The sequence below is a fragment of the Pan troglodytes genome, chromosome 14, assembly GCF_028858775.2.
Source record: "Pan troglodytes isolate AG18354 chromosome 14, NHGRI_mPanTro3-v2.0_pri, whole genome shotgun sequence".
Lineage (NCBI taxonomy): Eukaryota > Metazoa > Chordata > Mammalia > Primates > Hominidae > Pan > Pan troglodytes.
The window spans coordinates 25,284,542-25,304,311 of NC_072412.2; the positions used below are offsets into that span (position 1 = coordinate 25,284,542).

Sequence of the window (19,770 nt, forward strand, 5' to 3'; positions counted from 1 at the left end):
TGGGTTCACACCATTCTCCTGCGTCAGCCTCTGGAGTAGCTGGGACTACAGGCGCCCGCCACCACACCTAGCTAATTTTTTGTATTTTTAGTAGAGACGGGGTTTCACCATGTTGGCCAGGATGGTCTCGATCTCCTGACCTCGTGATCTGCCCGCCTTGGCCTCCCTAAGTGCTGGGATTACAAGGCGTGAGCCACCGCGCCTGGCCGGAAAGCCATTCTTAAACCAGCTTCTTTTTTTTCTCCTCTCAGTTTTATAAGAACAGTATACCAGATCCTGGAGCAATGAAGACAGAATGGCTGAATCTCCAAACATCTCAAAACATGCATTTGAGGTGAATCAGGTAGCCTCACCCACTGCCCCTTCCCCTCCCAACAGTCATTTCTTTGACAGGGAGGCAGTAGTAGACTGTGACAGTGAGATCTCACTGCACTTCTCAAGGATGGCCTCAGCGGAGAGTTTAGGCAGCCCTGTTCCAGAGAGCGCTCATCCCCCAGGCTGTTCATGGACGTGGGGGGCAGCAGAGGGTCCTCCTCATCTTGACTCAGTCCAGGAATCAGGGAGTTACTTGCCCTGTCCAATTCCTTGTCCACCTGCTCCCTGGACACACCCACCGTCTCAGGCTGTCCTAAAGGGATCTGGAGTCAAAATATGCTGACAGGGCTTCCTGGAGCAGAGGCAGAAATTTCTTTCAAGATATCTGGGTGTTGCCTTGAAGATGGGCTTGGAGGTTAGAGAGGTGCTTAGGTCAGGGGTCAGCTTCAGGGACGGAGAGTGGGAGCGTTCCAGGACTCCACAGACCATTGTTCAGAGCACCATGTGGAGACAAAATAGCCAACCACCGCACTGGCTCGTTGTGAGTGTTGAAAAAGATAGTCATGGCAATCAGGACATCATAGCTGCGAGCCTGGTAGAAAGCATGGGGATCTGCAAGGAGGTCAGACCTCAGCAGTAAGGCTTCCAAATCCATATAGATTGCACGAATGGCCACCTTGATGCCTTGTCTATAAAAGGTCTTCTGGTCCTTTCTCAGCATCTGCTCAGTACTCAGTCCTGATACCTTGAACTTTGCCTTTTGTAGGGAATCAAAGATATCATTTCTCTTGGGTAGATCTGGGAAGAGGACCTCTAGCTTCTCCACATATTTGCTGTCTTTAAGGGTTGCCTTTCCAATTTTAAGGTCCATGTTGACACAATCCAGGATGATGGTTCTTAGGTAAGATATGATGGTCGACAAGGATAAGGGTGAGTTAGCCAGCCTGGTGCAATGCATGGAGGTCAATCTCATGCCAAAAATCCAAGATAGTCTCTGGAATATGAACCTTCTGAAGAAGGAAGATGATGCCACCTTGCAGAGGTAGCTCAGAATGTTCTATATTTAAAACTGGCACAAAGACTTCCTTCTGTCTCAGTTCTCTTTACCAGGTAAAAAGCAGGGCAAGGGCCGAAGTGGGCAGATCACGAGATCAGGAGATCGAGACCACGGTGAAACCCCGTCTCTACTAAAAATACAAAAAATTAGCCGGGCACAGTGGCGGGTGCCTGTAGTCCCAGCTACTCAGGAGGCTGAGGCAGGAGAATGGTGTGAACACAGGAGGCGGAGCTTGCAGTGAGCTGAGATCACGCCACTGCACTCCAGCCTGGGTGACAGAGCGAGACTCTGTCTCAAAAAAAAAAAAAAAAAAAAGCAGGGCAAGAGCAGACACCATGAAGTCCAAATCACAGGCTTCATTTCCCAGCACAACATGTAGAGGTCGGGACTTGTGCAGGGTAGCTCGACAGGCCTGCAGGTAGTCCTCCACGGTGAAGCCCAAAGTTTGCCATCACCCTAGTCAAGGAACTCAGGTGCTAGAGAAGGACATATTTTAGATAGATGGTCAGGGAACAATGCTGGAGGAGATGACATTTAAAATTAATATCGAAACAAAAAGGTTAGTTAGCTGTATAGCTGATGGTGACAGTAGCACATAGCTGACAAAGGGAATAGTACGCCCAAAGGCTCCGAGTCAGGAAACAGCTTGGTGTGTTTGTGGAGCTTCCAGGCAAGTGTGCCTTTAGCATCTTGAGCAAGGGGAACAATGACAGAATGAGGTTGGAGAGTAGACCATGGTAATGAGTTCAGATTTTATGTTAAGTGTGGTGCCAGTCCTCAGGAGGTTTCTAAGCAAAGGACGGACATGTATAAATGTATGCTTTAAAAGGTCGCTTTAGTTTTTGAGAAGATCAAGATTCCAGATCAAGTAGATCAATGTCTTAAAATAGATAAGTGAAGATATTGGTAGCATGCAATAGAACCAAATAGTTTAAAAGCAAATAAACAGTCTTAACAGAGACTGCTACATAGTAAAAGTTCTTGTATAATGTTTAAATTCACTCATGCTCATAAGTTCAGTGCTTAGCTCATAATATCAGTACAAAATCCCTTGCTTATTATATGAACATCAAAAAATTTCAAGACCCTCTCCCTCTTCCTGGGTTCAGAACATGATACCTTTTAGGAAGCCATATAGATATTTTGAAGTTATGTAGCACCACTGTGTCAACTTAGAATGAAAATAACAGGCTTACATGGCCATTCTCAAAGTTCTCCAATAACTTGGGGTCGTTAAATTCACAGGATGCTGGGATGGAAGAAGGTGTCTGACTATGAGGAAAAATAGAAAAGATTAACAAAAAGTTCCCGGTGGTGCCAGTCAATATTCAAAAGGATCTGAAATACACACACAGCCCATCTTCTGTTTTTAGGAGGATCACAAAGAGTCTACAGAACTATAATAATACTTACAGTTCTGTCCAATGATACATCCTCCCAGCCCTCAAAGCTGCAAAATGGCATCCGAAGATGCCTAAACCTGTGTTGAGAACTGTACGGTTATAGGGAATTTGAGCCAGAGTGGCTACGAAAGCAATAAATTCATGGTTAGATTCTAGGCTGTCTGACTACCGCACGGGGAAGATCTGTCCAGAGGAGCTTCCGGAAACTGCCGTTTGAGATCTGAACAAGAGAGAGCTCTGGTATTATATGTCAATACTCTGGTACTGATAAAAGTTGGTTGCAGGAAAAGGGATCACGGGAAAAGTAGAAAAGAATAGGACTTCTGCCCGAATAACTTCTAAGAGGAAATGAGGGAGGAAATGTAATTGTTTCAAACTCTACATATAAAACTCCTTGGGAATTCTAACATGTATCAAAGCAGATGTAAATCATATTTTTAAAATAACTACAAGTTTGCATTTTAAGCTTTACATTTCAGTCTCATTCAGATACAGCTATAGCTTTAGAAATTCAGTTAAGTCTTGGAGTAAATAAAAACTAATTAATTTTAAGAAAAAAAATGAGAATTTCTGGCCAGGCGCGGTGGCTCACGCCTGTAATCCCAACACCTTGGGAGGACAAGGCAGGCAGATCATGAGGTCCAGAGATCGAGACCATTATGGCTAACACGGTGAAACCCTGTCTCTACTAAAATTACAAAAAATTAGCCGGGCATGGTGGTGCGCGTCCGTAGTCCCAGCTACTCGGGAGGCTGAGGCAGGAGAATCGCTTGAACCCAGGAGGCGGAGGTTGCAGTGAGCCGAGATTGTGCCACTGCACTCCAGCCTGGGTGACAGAGAGAGACTCCACCCCTGCCCCAAAAAGAGAATTTCTAACAGAGTATGGCAATAAAAACACTTTCCTGTAAATTACACCTGCAATGATACACTTCTTATATGTCATAATATTGCAAGTGAGGCTTCCCGTTTTATTAGAAAATTGATACTGTACCTACACAAAATAAAAATGAACACAATAAACCACATGAATTTAAAACAAAATTTAGAGGGCAAGACAACAAAATGAAGTTCTTCCTCCTTTTTCTTTCTTTTTCCCTCTGTCTCTCAGGCCAGAGTTCAGTGGCTTGATCTCGGCTCACTGCAAGCCCCGCCTCCCCGGTTCAAGCAATTCTCCTGCCTCAGTCTCCCAAGTATCTGGGATTACAAGTGCCTGCCACAACACCCAGCTAACTTTTGTATTTTTAATAAAGACAGAGTTTCACCATGTTGGCCAAGCTGGTCTCAAACTCCTGATTATTTACGCTTTTTTTTTTAGGAGGACATACTCTTCTCTCTTTTTCTTTTTTTGTGTTTTGACAGAGTCTCACCCTGTCACCCAGGTTGGAGTGCAGTGGTACAATCATAGCTCACTGCAGCCTTGACCCCCGGGCTCACGTGATCCTCGCGCCTCAGCCTCCTGAGTAGCTGGGACTTTATACACGCCAAGGCAGGAGGATTGCTAGAATTCAGGAGTTCAAGACCAGGCTGGGCAACATAGCAAGACCTCATCTCTACTAGAAATAAAAAAAAATTAAACAGGTGTGGTGGTGTATGCCTGTAGTCCCAGCTGCTTGGGAGGCTGAAGTGGGAGGATTGCTTGAACCTGGGGAGGTTGAGGCTGCAGTGAGCTTGCCTGACAGAGTGAGACCCTGTCTTTAAAAAAAAGAAAAAAAAAAACAGTTGATATTGGGAAAGTGAAAAAAGATCTACTATTGAAAAAGGCAAATGAGTCTTCTATATTGTGGAATATGATGAACTAACAATGTGAACAACCCTTATGACAAAAAGAAGCATAATGCAGGATAAAGAAAAAAAGCTCATATTTTAAAATACATCCCAAAGTTGTTCCAGAAGTAAGCAATCCTCCGAGGTCAAACTCAGACCTGTAGAAGGTAGGTGGAAATTCAAATTCAAACCACGAAAGGAAGGTGAGTATCAAAGTGAGCTCTAAGAGTGCTCTAAGAAAAAGTGCCCTGGAATCCTAAGGTTTTTATCTTGAAGGTTGCACAGGGGCTAGAAGTACATGGCTGCCCCAGGTGGAGAGTGTCATGGAACACCCCTCCATAAATCTGATCAAGAGGTATACCACCTAAAAACAAGCATTAAAGAGAAGTAAACTGCTCAGCAGAATGGGATGGCACACACATTTGCCTGATTGAACCCTGAGACTGGATGGAAGAAAAATATATTTTTCTAGAGAATGTCAATGCAAGCTGGCCTCTCCAGGAACTTGTGGCCAAATTCACATGACCCATGGATTCAAACCTTCTCAAGTAGAGGATTTAAATTAATGTAGTCTCAAGTGATTGGCAGAAGTAAATGCAAATCTTTCTGCAGAGATGCAACTTCAACCCAGACCTTCAAGAATTCTTACCAAAAAAAACTTCCAAGGATCATGGGGTCATAGTTAAAAGAAGGCACCCTAAGTGAAAACCAGCAGATACAAGAGAAAAAGAATCAGATCCACAAATAATTTGGATAGACTGAGAATATGAAATAAATAGGTTTTGTGTGGTTTTTAAAAACAGTTTAAAAACATGAACAAGGAACAAGAAAATAAAAATAAACTGTATATTTTTAAAATATACTTCTAGAAAGTTAAAATTATAATGGTTGAAAAACATAAAACTTGCTGGGCATGGTGGCTCACTCCTGTAATCCCAGCACTTTGGGAGGCCTAGGGTGGGTGGACCACTTGAGGTCAGGAGTTCGAGACCAGCCTGGCCAACATGGGGAAACCCCATCTCTACTAAAGAATACAAAAATTAGCCGGGTTTGGTGGTGCGCACCTAGCTACTCAGGAGGCTGAGCCAGGAGAATCACTTGAACTCAGGAGGCAGAGGTTGCTGTGAGCCGAGATCGCACGACTGCACTCTAGCTTGGGTGACAGAGCAAAACCATATATATGTATAACTTAAAACTTCTCTGAAAGATTAAACCACAGAGTCAAATGAAGAGACAATTAGAAAGCAGAAAGAGGCCAGGCTCAGTGGCTCACGCCTGTAATCCCAGCACTTTGGACAGCTGAGGAGGGCGGATTACTTGAGGTCAGGAGTTCGAGACCAGGCTGGCCAACATGGTGAAACCCTGTCTCTACTAAAAATACAAAAATTAGCTGGGCGTGGTAGCACACACCTGTAATCCCAGCTTCTTAGGAGTCTGAGGCAGGAGAATCGCTTGAACCCAGAAGGCGGAGGTTGCAGTGAGCCGAGATCATGCCACACTGCACTTGACCCTGGCCAACAGAGTGAGACTCTGTCTCCAAAAAAAAAAAAAAAAAAAAAACAGAAAGATAAATGGGAAGAAATTATTCAGTGCAGAGAGATAATGAGATAGGAGATATGACTGGAGGGTAAGAGGCCAGAAGGCAGAGATAAAAGGGCCAACATACATCTAGTTGGAAATCCAAAGGGAAAAAAAATGGAGGCTGGAGATGGGTCAATATTTAAACATAGATCGGAGTTTTCCAAAGTTGCTGAAAGTCATTGATCCTCATATTCTGGGAGCCCAGTGAATCCGGATAGGATAAATAAAAAGTTACGCAGCAGTGAAACCATAGTGGTCTAAAGAGAAAAATTTCAAAGCAGAAAGCAAAGACCAACCACATGCCCAGCTATCAATGCTAGACTGATGAGTAGCTTCTCAAAACCATCAATGGTATAAGATGATGGAATAGTTTCAAGATTCTGGGAAAAAGTAACAATATTTCAAGTAGGGAGAAGTAAGGACATTTTCAGACATGTGAAATTTGAGAGATTTGTCCACCAACCCCTCTCTAAAGGAAACGTTAAACACATCATTTAGGTCATCATTGAGGCAGGAGTTCATTTAGGTGACATATGTGCAAACTCAGATGAAAGTTCTGAGTTATGAGAATTAAAGGTGAGCAAGGACATTGATAAGTATGTGGATAAATCTAAATAAGCACTGCTGCATAAAATAATGATGACAATAGTAGTCTTATTGGCAGGGTTAAAAGATTTTAAAATCAAAATACTAGACAAAAGTAGCATATAACTGCAAGAGACAAACAGTGTTAAAGTATTTTTATTATTGGTAAAATATACATAAGATAATATTTACCATTTTAACCATTTTTACATGTCATTAAGTACATTCACATTGTTGTGCAGTCATCACCACCATCATCTCCAGAACTTTTTCATCATCCCAAGCGAAACTCCATATCTGTTGAACAATCACTTCCTGTTCTCCTCTTTTCCCCATCCTGGAAACCACTATTCTACTGTCTGTCTCTATGAATATGAGAATTCCAGGTATTTCAGATAGGTGGAATCATACAATAATTGTCCTTTTGTGTCTGGCATATTTCACCTAGCATAAGGCCTCAAGGTTCATCTATGTTGTAGCATCCATCAGAATTTCACTCCTTTTTAAAACTGGGTATGTTTCATTGTATAGATAGACCATACTTTGTTTATCCATTCATCCACTGATAGTCATTAGAGATTTTTCTACCGTTTTGCTACTGTAAATAATGATTTTGTGAACATTGGTATACAAGACCTCTTTGAGGTTCTGCTTTTAGCTTTTTTGTGTATATACCTAAATGTGGAATTACTGGATCATATGGTAATTCTATATTTATTTTGTTGAGGAACCACTCTATTATTTTCCATAGCAGCTACACCATATATATATATATTTTTTTTTTGCTTTAAAAAAATAGCCATCCTAATGGGTATGAGGTAATGGCTCATTGTGATTCTGATTTGCATTTTCCTAATGATTAATGATGCTGAGAAGCTTTTCACGTACTCCTTGGACATTTGTATATCTTCTTGGAAAAAATGTCTACTCAAATCCTTTGCCGAGTTTTGAACTGGGTTTTTTTTCTGTAGGGTTGTAGTTATTCATATATGCTGGATGTTAAACTCCCTTTCGTCTTGCTGTTTCAAATGTCATTGATTTCTGATCTTTGTGTTTTACCTACATAAACAATATAATTTATTTTCAAAGCTTGAATCCCAAAGGTAACTTTTATTAATAATATATTGAATCACTTACCTAAAGAGGCTAGGGTCACTTGACTAGGCAGCGTGAATGAAGTGATCCTTTTCCAACTGTCAATAGAAACCATACATTCTAAAGGATTAGCAAATAATCAGATTTTTATGAGCAGAAAAAGTACTGGAGATTTGGGCCAGGCACGGCCTGTAATCCCAGCACTTTGGGAGACCAAGGTGGGCGGATCATTTGAGGTCAGTAGTTCGAGACCAGCCTTGCCAACATGGCAAAACCCTGTCTCTACTAAAAATACAAAAATTAACCAAGAGTGGTGGTGCACACCTGTAATTCCAGCTACTTGGGAGGCTGAGAGAGGAGAATCATTTGAACTTGGGAGGCTGAGGTTGCAGTGAGCTGAAATTGCGCCACTGCACTCCGGCCTGGGTGACAGGGTAAGACGCTGTTTCAAAAAAAAAAGAAAAAAAAAGTGTACTGGAGATTTGATTATTCCACCCTCCGTCATCTTTAGTTCTCCAAGGTCAAAAGGCTGCTGTTGTAATTCTCTGAACAGACATTTCCAGGAGTCAAAATCCTTTTTAAATAAATACTTACTGAAAATTCATTATTCAAATGATGCTATACAAGGTAACTAGAAATTAGAAAGTATATCTACCAATTACTGGTTATAATGACTAGCATTAATTAAGTTGGTACTATACACTAGACACTGTGTTGAATGCCTTGCATATACAGTATTTTATTCAATCCTCATAGCAACCTCATGACATAGATTCTATTGTCATGCCCATTTTAGAGATTAGAGATCAAGACCAGGGAAGTTACATGAGAGGCCCAAGATGACACTGCTGATGAATAGTAAAGCCAGGAATCATACCCAGGAAATTTAACTCAAAACTCTGCCTTTTACCACAATTTATATATTGTCCCCGATTCATTGAAAAATAGAAAATTGCAATCCAGTAAAACATATTAAGAACAAAAAGTGGCTAGAAAAAAATAATTAAATGTCTTTCTTTTTCTAGGTACTGTACAAGCGTGGGAGTTTTTAAAAATGTAATTTACACCTATAAAGACGTGATTGTAATTTAAAAGGGAAATTAAACAAAGCTATTGTGCTGACTGTCCATTGGTAACCTGACTTTGCTCCCATCTCTTTCTATTGTCCTGCAGGGACTGGCCGGGGTGGTGTGCATTTCTCCTGATCTCTCATCAGCCTGATTCCAAGTCAGGTTCTGCCTTTCAGAGGAATGTTCAGTAAAAAAGTAGAAGCTTTATTATTGTTCTTCTGGCAGTGGTGAGCAGACTGTTGAGTTTGGCAGATGTAAAACTTTGTAGCAGCCTCTGAAATTTCTAGCAGTCTTGGGATGATTGCTGTGGGTCATCTGCCCCAGGGAGGCAGGGCAAGGGGGCTCCTGCCAGCAGGTTCCTGACTCTGAAAGCTCATTGCGACCTGAGAGCTGAAAATAACCTTCACTATCTTCCCCTCCAGCTCTTCCATTCTTTCATAAGTACACAATAACCTATATTAGATCTGTTCTTCTTGAACCTAACACTGTATTATCAGCTACCCCATGAGGCAATATTATTATCCATGATACAGTATTGTCAATTACCCATGATGCAGTATTACCCATGATGCAGCATTACCAATATTTTGAACAAAGTATGATTTAAATTCCCCTCTGGCTCCATGTATGTCCATTAAAGCTATACTCTGTGGCTTTGGCATTTTAATTTGCACAAGTTCTCCCTAGAGGCTTCTTTAAAGCTCCTATCACATTGTCCAGTCCCTAAAGGAGCCCTCATCTGCCCAAGTTCTTCATTGAGATTGAATGTTCTGGCCATGGCATAGACATTATTGATTTTATAATGCATATCTTCATCCTGCAAGAAATGAAAAAGTCTTTCACGCTGCCACTGAGCTCTCTATGTGACTGACATTTAGAAAGACTTCACAATGGAGAATGTAGAATCCTTGGATTAAAGATAGAGTGTATCTTTAGTTTCTCACATATTAGCAGAATCAAATCAGGAGAGGCAGTGCCATGTAGAAATAAATTTTGATGTGTTGGTGATGTGAAGTTGGAAAACTTGGCTTGCAAAGCCCTGGCTCTGCCTCAGACAAGCTGTGGCCCTTAAGAAAGTTAATTAACATCTCTGTGCCTCAGCTACTACATCTATAAAATGGAAGCAACAATACAGATCTCACAGCTCTCTTGGGAAAGAGAATGCATTTGAAAGCACCTGCTTCATGTTGTGGCTGTTAAAATAATATTCCTCTTCAAATGTTGGCAAGTCAATGGTATATCGAGAGGATATTTTTAATATGTGACATTTAGCAATAATTTAATGTTTTAAAAAAATGTTTTTTTGAGACTGAGTCTCGCTGTGTTGCTCAGGTTGGAGTGCAGTGGTGCCATCTTGGCTCACTGAAACCTCTGCCTCTCAGGTTCAAGTGATCCTTGTGCCTCAGCCTCCCAAGTAGCCGGGATTACAGGAGTGCGCCACCACACGCGACTAATTTTTGTATTTTTACTAGAGACCAGGTTTCACCATGTTGCCCAAGCTGGTCTCCAACTCCTGGGCTCAAGCAATCCACCTGCCTCAGCCACCCAAAGTGCTGGGATTACAGCCATGAACCACCGCGCCTGGCCCAAAAATAATTTTTAAATATAACTAAATTTTGCAACCCCATGTTCACACTAGAAAATTAGTTCAGTCCCAACTTATTAAGTATTTATGACAGTCAATACCCAGTTGTCCCCTAAGAAATCTTTTCTTGAATGTGAAGTAATTCGGGAATGATTATGTGTCTGTCATTCTTGCCAAGATTTGTAAGTCTACTGGACTCTCCTCCCCTTCTTTATTGACTGTTTTCAATCTTAATGGATTAACTATCTCTCTACATTTACTGCTAAACCACTGTCTCTTAAACCTTTATCAGTTAAAACAAATATATTAAAAAATGGCGTCCTCAAGATGAACACAAAGAGGACAAGCAGCGCTGAGCCACGTTGACAGCAATGCTTGGCTTAGACTAGTTCCATCATGAGGACAGTTACATTGACTCTTAAAAGGAACACAAAAGCTATGCCTTAAGAAATAATTTTTTTAATTTTCTGATTTTAATACTCACTCAGTTTATAAACTGGGCCTGAATATATTTCCATAGTGACCAGCATAGGGATGAGGTTCTGGTACAAAATGATAGACCAGGCATGGTTGCTCACGCCTGTAATCCCAGCACTTTAGGAGGCTGAGATGGTTGGATCACCTGAGGTCAGGAGATCTTGACCAGCCTGGTCAACATGGTGAAAACCCGTCTAAGTGAATGAGCAGGGTATTCTAATTCTAGCTGGAAATAACAGTAGGTGTGAAGTCAAAGAGACCCGAAGCAGCGTTGGGGAAATGAAACATGTATATGTATGTATACATATAATGATTTTTTTTTTTTGAGACAGAGTCTTGCTCTGTCACCCAGGCTGGAGTGCAGTGGTGCAATCTCAGCTCAGTGCAACCTCCGCCTCTGGGATTCAAGCGATTCTCCTGCCTCAGCCTCCCGAGTAGCTGGGACTACAGGTGCCCGCCACCACGCCTGGCTAATTTTTTGTATTTTCAGTAGAGACAGGGTTTCGCCATGTTGGCCAGGCTGGTCTTGAACTCCTGACCTCAGGTGATCCACCGGCCTCGGCCTCCCAGAGTGCTGGAATTACAGGCGTGAGCCACCACGCCTGGCCTAAAACACAGTATATTTCTTGAAGCTCTGAGGATTCTAACTCTTTGGGATGACAAAACAAATGCAAAGCAAATACGAAGTGATGTGGTCCTGAGCTGGCCATAGTTCCGCAAGAGCATGCACCCAGTTCCTCAGTCACACGGGGCCCAGCTTTCTTTGAGGAGTCTCTCACCACTCCATGCCTCCTTCTGCCCTCTACACAGCAGTCACACTGAGCTGCACTTGCCAAATGGCCTTTGGACATGGGCAATATTCTTGGCCTAGAGCTCTCCTATGAGGCTCCCCTTCATTCTTCCCTCCCAACTCCTTTTAATTTCCATCTGTTCTCATCCTTAAGGTTTCAGTTTGTGTGTTACTTCCTCATGGAAGCCTCAGTGTTAGGTTGGAAGGGGCTCCAATGTGGACACGTGGCATCCTATACTTTCCCTTCTTCATTTACTGTCAGTATGCTATTACTTTGACTGTCTTCCTCCATACATTATAAATACCTCGGGGGCAGGAAACATCCTGTTTCTCACTGTACCCCAAGGTCTCAGCACAACGTCTTGCATTATATGCTAACTGTGGAAGGAACAGCGAAAGCCAAGTTTTAGAAAATGGAAAAAATGGGTAGATTTGCTGTCAATTTACTTTTCATTAATAATAAACATTCAGGAAATTCCTAGTCCAAAACAAGACTTAGTTGAGATTCTCTTCAGATGAAAAAACAAAAAACAACAAAAAAAAAACAACACACACAAAAACAAGATGTCCTGAGGGGTGATCAAAAGAAAGATAGCAATAGAGAGATATGGTACATGTGAGTGAGTGAGAAGTTGGGTAGAGCTTCTTTTTTTTTTTTTTTGAGACGGAGTCTCGCTCTGTCGCCCAGGCTGGAGTGCAGTGGCGCGATCTCAGCTCACTGCAAGCTCCGCCTCCCTGGTTCACACCATTCTCCTGCCTCAGCCTCCCGAGTAGCTGGGACTACAGGCGCCCACCACCAAGCCTGGCTAATTTTTTTTTTTTTTTTTTTTTTTAGTAGAGACGGGGTTTCACCGTGTTAGCCAGGATGGTCTGATCTCCTGACCTCAGGTGATCCACCCACCTCGGCCTCCCAAAGTGCTGAGATTAACAGGCGTGAGCTGCCACGCCCGGCCAAAGTTGGGTAGAACTCCTAATGTCAATTTTGGCAAAAAAAAAAAAAAAATTCTTAACCATAACTAGGGGCCATATATAGAGTAAAATCAATCAATGCAGATGTAATGTAAAACAAGCATTATTCATATGAAAACTTTTTTGATAAATGAAAGCAAAGCAACACACATTGTTTACAAAAAATCATTCATTTCGGACTATGTAAAATATACTCAACTTATGTAAACAAGGAAAACCTAAGTTAAAACAAAATTTCCCCCAGCCCCTGAAGACACAGGATAATTGTGCTTTAGGCAATAAATGTCTGGTAAGAAATAATTTTAAAAGTCAGAAGAAATATCTAAAACTAGAGATGAGATACGAACCTCTCTGAAAATTTCAGGGTAATAAACACAAATTAGCCTTCTAAATTTAAGAGATATATACTAAACTCCCTCACTTCATAAAAGCAGAAGGAAAAGTCCAGTAGCAGTACTATTTATCATCACAGATAATTTTACCTGCATGAGTTTCGTTTCAAATCCAGTCTAAACAGCTACACCAATGATCCACTGAGTATTTCCAAGCTGTGTACCTCTAAACAAGACCTGATCAGGCCCAACTGGAACAGGGCTAAAAATGCAAAAATATCATTTATAAAGTACCAAAGAAATTTTCTCTTTTCACTATGTAAAAAAGCCCAGGTTTTACCTTACATATATTTCCTATTGTCAAGTTCAATTTTTTGAGCAAATGACAAAACAAAGAATGTTTTTTCATAAAAAGCACCTATTCCTAAAAGAGTCTGGAAAAATGTTTTGTTTTAGTATCCATTTCTCACCATTCCAAACAAATGTCAATCAAAAATTTTAGAGAAAAAAACCATCTCTTATACCTAGGGTAACTATAAAATTTATTTGTCAGAGAAGATGACGTGGACAAATAGAAACCTGTGTGCCAATTTAGCAATCTTTAGAAAGGATTACATGTGGTAATTCAGACCTAGCTCAGTCGGCCATGTTTTCTTGGCCTCCACCCCTCCAGCACTGGATTGACTTGCTATGTAAAAGATGGGCTGGGAGTGGTGGCTCATGCCTGTAATCCTAGCACTTTAGGACATCGAGGAGGGCGGATCATCTGAGGTCAGGAGTTCGAGACCAGCCTGGCCAACATATGGTGAAACCCCGTCTCTACTAAAAATACAAAAATTAGCCGGGCATGCTGGTGGAAGCCTGTAATCCCAGCTACTCGGGAAGGTGAGGCAGGAGAATTGGTTGAACCCGGGAGGTGGAGATTGCAGTGAGCCAAGATGGTGCCACTGCACTCCAGCCTGGGGGACAGAGAGAGACTCCATCTAAAAAAAAAAAAAAAAAAAGATCCTCCTAAGAAACTTGTAGTGGAAAATGTGGAAGTGTGGAGCAAACTCCTCTATCATCATCAAACCTTTCAACACCTTGTTCTTCCCACTGATTTACTCCAAGGATCGTAGATATTTACAGGTAGGTATACTGATTAAGAAACTGCCATACACTTTCCAGCCATCTTTAAGAATGCTTTTTTAAAATTACATAAATGCTTATTACATTACAATAAATTATAATTCCATAGATGCTTCAGGGTATTTCAAAGCCAAGTACAATATGAACAAGTACAATGTTTTAAAATGTAATCAGTTGACAAAACAAATGCTGTCATATTCTATGTTCCATAAAAGAAAAAAAATTGTTTGTGAAGAGAAAGATAATACCTTTTACCTCTTAGGCTCCAGGTTCCAGCGAAGCTATTGAAATGAAGATGAGGGGCTTCACAGTCTATTTTTCCAGATAGACTTAACAACTGGTTTTCTGGCAGCACTTCAGCTTGTATCTGGCAAAGCCTATAAAATAAAACCAAAGAGAGAAAAATAAAAGTAGAAGTTTAATGTACTATGTTTAAACTTCCACATCTTTAGTAATTAATAAAAGATTATGATAGTATCTAAAAATGTATTGCACTCACTAGATAATAAAATAATGCACATCACACTTTAACATAAACCTTGTTAGAAGATGTTGCCATCCCAGCATTTTGCAAATAACTTTAATAAAAAGAAAAGAGGTAGAAACATTAAGTTTTCATCACCTGTACTGAAAGTATTGTTTTTGAAAGTGTAATCACCATGACCGTATAACATTTGATACATTTATGTATGTAGCTGATGATTTTGAAATATCGATCACACTTTGAGTAGCAAGGATTTAGAACAGTGGTTCCAAACTTTTTGCAGGCATCAGATTCACCAAAAGGTCTTGTTAAAATACAGATTCCTGGGATCCACCCACAGGGTTTTTTCTTTGGTGGTTCTGCGGTGGGGGTGCCAGAATTTGCATTTCTAACAGTTCCCACAAGATGATGCTGTTGCTGAGCCAGAGACCAGACTTTGAAAACCACTGATCTAGAGAATGCCTTATTCCAATAAAATAAGATGATGTCAGCTTTACAGACAGAGAAGAGGCAGATTATCTTCAAGAGAATAAGAATAAAATTGTCCAAAGTCTTTTTCACAGAATACAAGATACAGGAAGACAGTGGATTTTTAAGTATTGAAATAAAAGACCTCTAGATTGATGGGTTTTTATGAAAATTTTTCTGTTATTCAAATTACCTTTCCCCTATAGGTAAAGTGTCATTTTTCTCTCACTGCTGTCAACATTTTCTGAAATTTATTTTCATAAGTTTGACTATTATATGTGCTGGTATGGATTTGTTTGGATTTATCTCTTTTGGTTGGCTCGGCTTGTTGAATCTACAGTTTGTGTTTTTTGGCAAATTGGGGAAGTTTTCAGCCAAATTTTTCTGGCCTGTTCTCTCTCTTCTCCTTCCAGGACTCTGGTGACATGAAGGTTAGCTGTTTGGTTATGTTCCCAAAGGTCCTTGAAACCTGATCACGTTTGTCAGTCTGTTTCCTCTCTATTGTTCAAATTGGTTTATTTCTATTGTTTTGTCTTTCAGTCCACTGATTCTTTCTTCTGTCCCTTCCTGTTTGCTGTTAAGCCTATCCCTAGAGGTTTTTACATTTCAGTTTTGTATATTTAATTTCTAAAATTTCTAGCTGGATGTTTCTTGTACTTTCTATTTCTTTGCTGGGATTTTCTGTTTATTTTGCTGAGTTTTTATTTTTCCATTTGTTTCAGGCATGTTTGTGATTGCTCCCTGAAGAAATCATATGATGGATGCTTTAAAATCTCTCGGATAATTCTAAGATTTTCTTGATGTTGACATCAATTGATTGTATTTTTTCATTCAGTTTAAGATCTTCCTGGTTTTTGATATATATGACAAAGATTTTCAATTGAAACCTAGATGTTTTGGTTATTAGGTTATGAGACTCTGGATATCATTTAAACTTTCTGTTTTATCTGGTTTCCTCTGACACACCTCCAACAGGGGAAAGGAGGTATTGCGTCATTACTGCAAGATGGGGGATAAAGTACAAGTTGCACACTTGACCTCTGTTGACAGCCAAGGAGGAGCTCCTTGTTACAGCTGGGAAAGGGTGAGAGTTCTGACCCTCCCGTAGACCTTTCCTGATACTTTCCTGGCATGAAGGAATTGGAATGCCTTCTGCCATCCACATCGTCTTCACTGACACTATGAAAAGAGGGAAGGACTTCATTACTGCCTGGCAGAAATGAAAGTCCTGGCTTCCTACCTGGCCTCCTCTGACACTACCCTTACAGGGGATTTGGGGTACTTCACTACTGTCTGGGAGTTGAGGCTCCCTACTTGACCTTTGCCGGCATGGGTGAGCGTGAGGCCACATTTTTACTATGGTGTCAACATTTTGTCTTGTTAAGTTGCTCCTTTCCTGGTCTTTTGACTGGAGAGAACAGGCTTTGGTTGGGTTTTTTTTGTTTGTTTTTTGTTTTTTTTTGGTTTTTTGAGTTTTTTTGTCAGTGTCCATTGATCTTTCTGGGTTTCTGGCTTCTTCTGTCGAAGCCCCAGATGTATGAGATAAATGGAAAACTCAGGGAACTCACCACCATGTTGTTCTATGGGTTCCAAGAACACTAGCCCAGTCTGCTTTCTTCTCCCAAACTTTCAGAGTCTTCGTAGGTTTTTTCTTTATATAATGCCCAAAGTTGTTTGTTGTTCTTAGCAGGAAAAATGGGGAAAAGTATATCTACTCCATCTTCCCAGAAATCAAACTCTGTAGTTGCATTTTTAAAAATCTGGAAGTTACCACCAAACTATTAAAATAATTACCATTGGGAATAAAGGTGAAATCTGGAAATGGAGAGGGTTAAATAGACTACATATATTTCTGTATTAGTTATATTATTTTTAAAAAGATGATGTATTACTTTAACAAGTTCTCATTTTTCCATTTTTGATTAAGTTAAAGTTTACAAAAAAAATTGGTAAACAAACATGTGAATAGACAAATGTAAAATCAGAGGCTTTTTTACTAAGAAAACTAATAAGGCAGGGGATGAATTATCTTAAAGAGCAATATGTTTTTCCCATTAACAAAAAGTTAATTGGAAAACCATCTCCTTGCATTTGTGATCATAAGTTTTTCTGAAATTCAAATGGTAGTTTTAAAAGCAGTGGTATATAAGATCTCTTACAGTTCATTTGCAACCACCCCTTGCAATCTAGCCATGATCTTGAGCAATGGCAGTAATTTTAACATCAGAGAACTAATAGCTTCAAAACAATATGTATAAGGGTTCATTATCCTTTATTATCTGAATTTTATAGCACACACTTTTTATAGCAATAATAGCAGTCACCTGGCTTCCCTTTATTATAATAATAATAATGTACCATTTTAATATCTGGTGAGGATAAATTACATCCACTCAATAGTGCTGAGATAATTTTTTTGTGAAAACACAGCTGGCATTTGACAAAACTTGACATTGTGGGCCCAGATGTAAAATTAGGATAAGAAACAGTGTCTTTATCTGCCATATCTTTAGATCTGTCTCTCTATCCAGATTAGCTGTTGCTATATAACACATCAATTGAGGTTGACTAGAAAAATAAAATAAATGATATTGAATTACTATCTCTTCATCAAATTATTTTCCTAATAATGGTAAATATGAAATGTGACTCCTAAGGTTTGGATGTTTTGTCCCCTCCAAATCTCACGTAGGACTGTGACCACCAATGTTGGTGGTAGGCCTAGGAGGTGGTGTTTGCATCATGGGGGTGGATCCCTCAAGAATGTCTTGGTGCTGTCCTTATAGTGATGAGTGAGTTTTCACTCTATAATTTCGTTGCAAGATCTGGTTGTTTAAAGGAGACTGGCACCTCCTCCCTCTCTCTCTTGCTTCCTCTCTCACCATGTGATATGCTGGCTCTCCTTGGCCTTCCACTGTGATCATAAGTTTCCAGGGGCCTTCACCAGAAGCAGCTGCTGGCACTATGTTTCATGTACAGTCTGGAGAATCATGAGCCAAATAAACCTCTTTTCTTTATAAATTACCTAGCCTCAGGTATTTCTTTACAGCAATGCAAACAGACTAATACAGTGACCTACATCAATAATTGTTCCTCAAAATTAAAAGGACTACAAACAACCACTTCACCAGGAGATGTTTGCAGTCTGATTGGACCAGCCTAAAATTCATCTTGCAGAGCAGCTCAGTAGAAAAGCATCTACCCTTATAGTCCTGTGTGATTACTCTTTAACCCCAAGAAGAGAAATTGCTGAGGATGAACAGATGTTATATAGATCAGAATAGTCAAATCTAAAATTATGTTATTTTCTAAAATGGGTCCATTATAATTTCCAAAGGCCCAAGCTCTATGGCCTTTAGAATGAGAGTACATCTTCCAGAACAAGTGTGAATAGAGCAGACAAAACTACACTTGAGGCTTCTCTGCTTCCATTTAACCTCAACAGTTAGGGGATCAAGGCACTGAATTAACTAACATTTACCTTGCCAGATTTTATTCCATGTCAAATGACAACACATTTATGAAAATGAGTAATTTTGGAGGAAAAGCCACAAAGAATAACACAAATTGTTCACAAAAGTTTATTGGATCTTAAACTCTGACTTCTGTCTTTTGGCTGTGTCTTATTCACTGAAATATCAGGTTTAAAGTAAAACAATCTGTATTAATTTAACTGGTTGAGACATATACCCCCCAAAAATGACTAATATGTAATCTAATATCAAAAATATGGCCTCACTGGGGAGGCCAGTGATATGATAAAGGATCTCCAAAATCCCTTTCCTCTATAAAAAACACAATGAGAAAACTGGCAAAAGTCACCAGAATCAACTTTTTCAAAGCCGTGAAAATGAACCAAAAGCTTAAAGCAACCCAGGGAGCTTTTATTCAAGAAAAACGGATGAATCTTGGTAAGAGCTGTGAGCTTTGCGATGTTTTAACTTGCTCTATTTCCATCCCCTGCTTTCTAGCTCAGTGGTAACTTTGAAAAATAACAACTCACATTCTCATTACTGAGGAAGCTAAACAAAGCTAGAGCTCCTTCGAAGATCCTCATTCCCAAAGATCCATTACTGGATCTATTTGATGGTTCTCTAGAAGACTTTCCCCTGAAAGCTTGTTTTTATTTAACCTCACTAAAGCTTACCCAGTGCTCAAAGCCTCTTCCTGGTGCAGGAGGGTGAAATTTGTTGAAAATGTCTACAGAAAAGTGCATTAATATTGCAGCTGCCTGAGGTGATGGATAGTAATTGGGGTAAATAATAGACTAACTAAAAAGCTTTTTTTAAAAGAGAATTAGAATGAGCAGCAACAAAAACAAATCCTGAAGAGAAGAAAGGTGATTTACAGAATTGCCCATTATATTACTTAAAATGTTCACTTTTCTACAAAAAAAATTATGAGACATGAAAAGATACAAGTAAGTATCTTGCATCTTTCCCATTCACTGAGATTAAAGCAATCAATAGAAATTGTCTCAAAGTCTAGACTTTGGGCTTATTAGACAGAACTTTTTATCAGTTATGTTGAGTATCTTCAAAGAGCTAGAAGGAATTATGTTGAAAGAAATAATATATAAGAATATGTCTCACTAAATTGAGAATATCAATAAAGAGATAGAAATTATAAAAAAAAACAAAACAAAACAAATAGAAACTCTGGGGTTG

The 19,770-nt window shown here is 39.9% G+C and overlaps 1 protein-coding gene and 1 pseudogene across 12 annotated transcripts in view; both read right to left on the reverse strand.

Moving 5' to 3' along the window:
- RNF6 (ring finger protein 6) overlaps positions 1–19,770 on the reverse strand; it is a 127,713-nt gene that overhangs the window by 22,196 nt on the left and 85,747 nt on the right. For 3 of the 12 annotated variants that reach the window (XR_010150399.1, XR_010150401.1, XR_008538744.2), the window contains 2 exons: positions 14,407–14,528; positions 13,174–13,285 (listed from right to left, as the gene is read on the reverse strand). Coding sequence is in view for 1 of the 12 variants with exons in the window: in XM_016925087.3 (XP_016780576.1) it covers positions 14,508–14,528 (21 nt within the window). In the remaining 11 variants the exon portion in view is untranslated. Of the gene's footprint in view, positions 1–7,847; positions 7,899–11,532; positions 12,101–13,173; positions 13,286–14,191; positions 14,529–19,770 lie in introns of those variants that run through there. The other 9 variants (XR_010150404.1, XR_010150402.1, XR_010150403.1 and 6 more) reach the window with 6 other exon arrangements.
- Positions 246–1,214, reverse strand: LOC750503 (exopolyphosphatase PRUNE1-like; annotated as a pseudogene).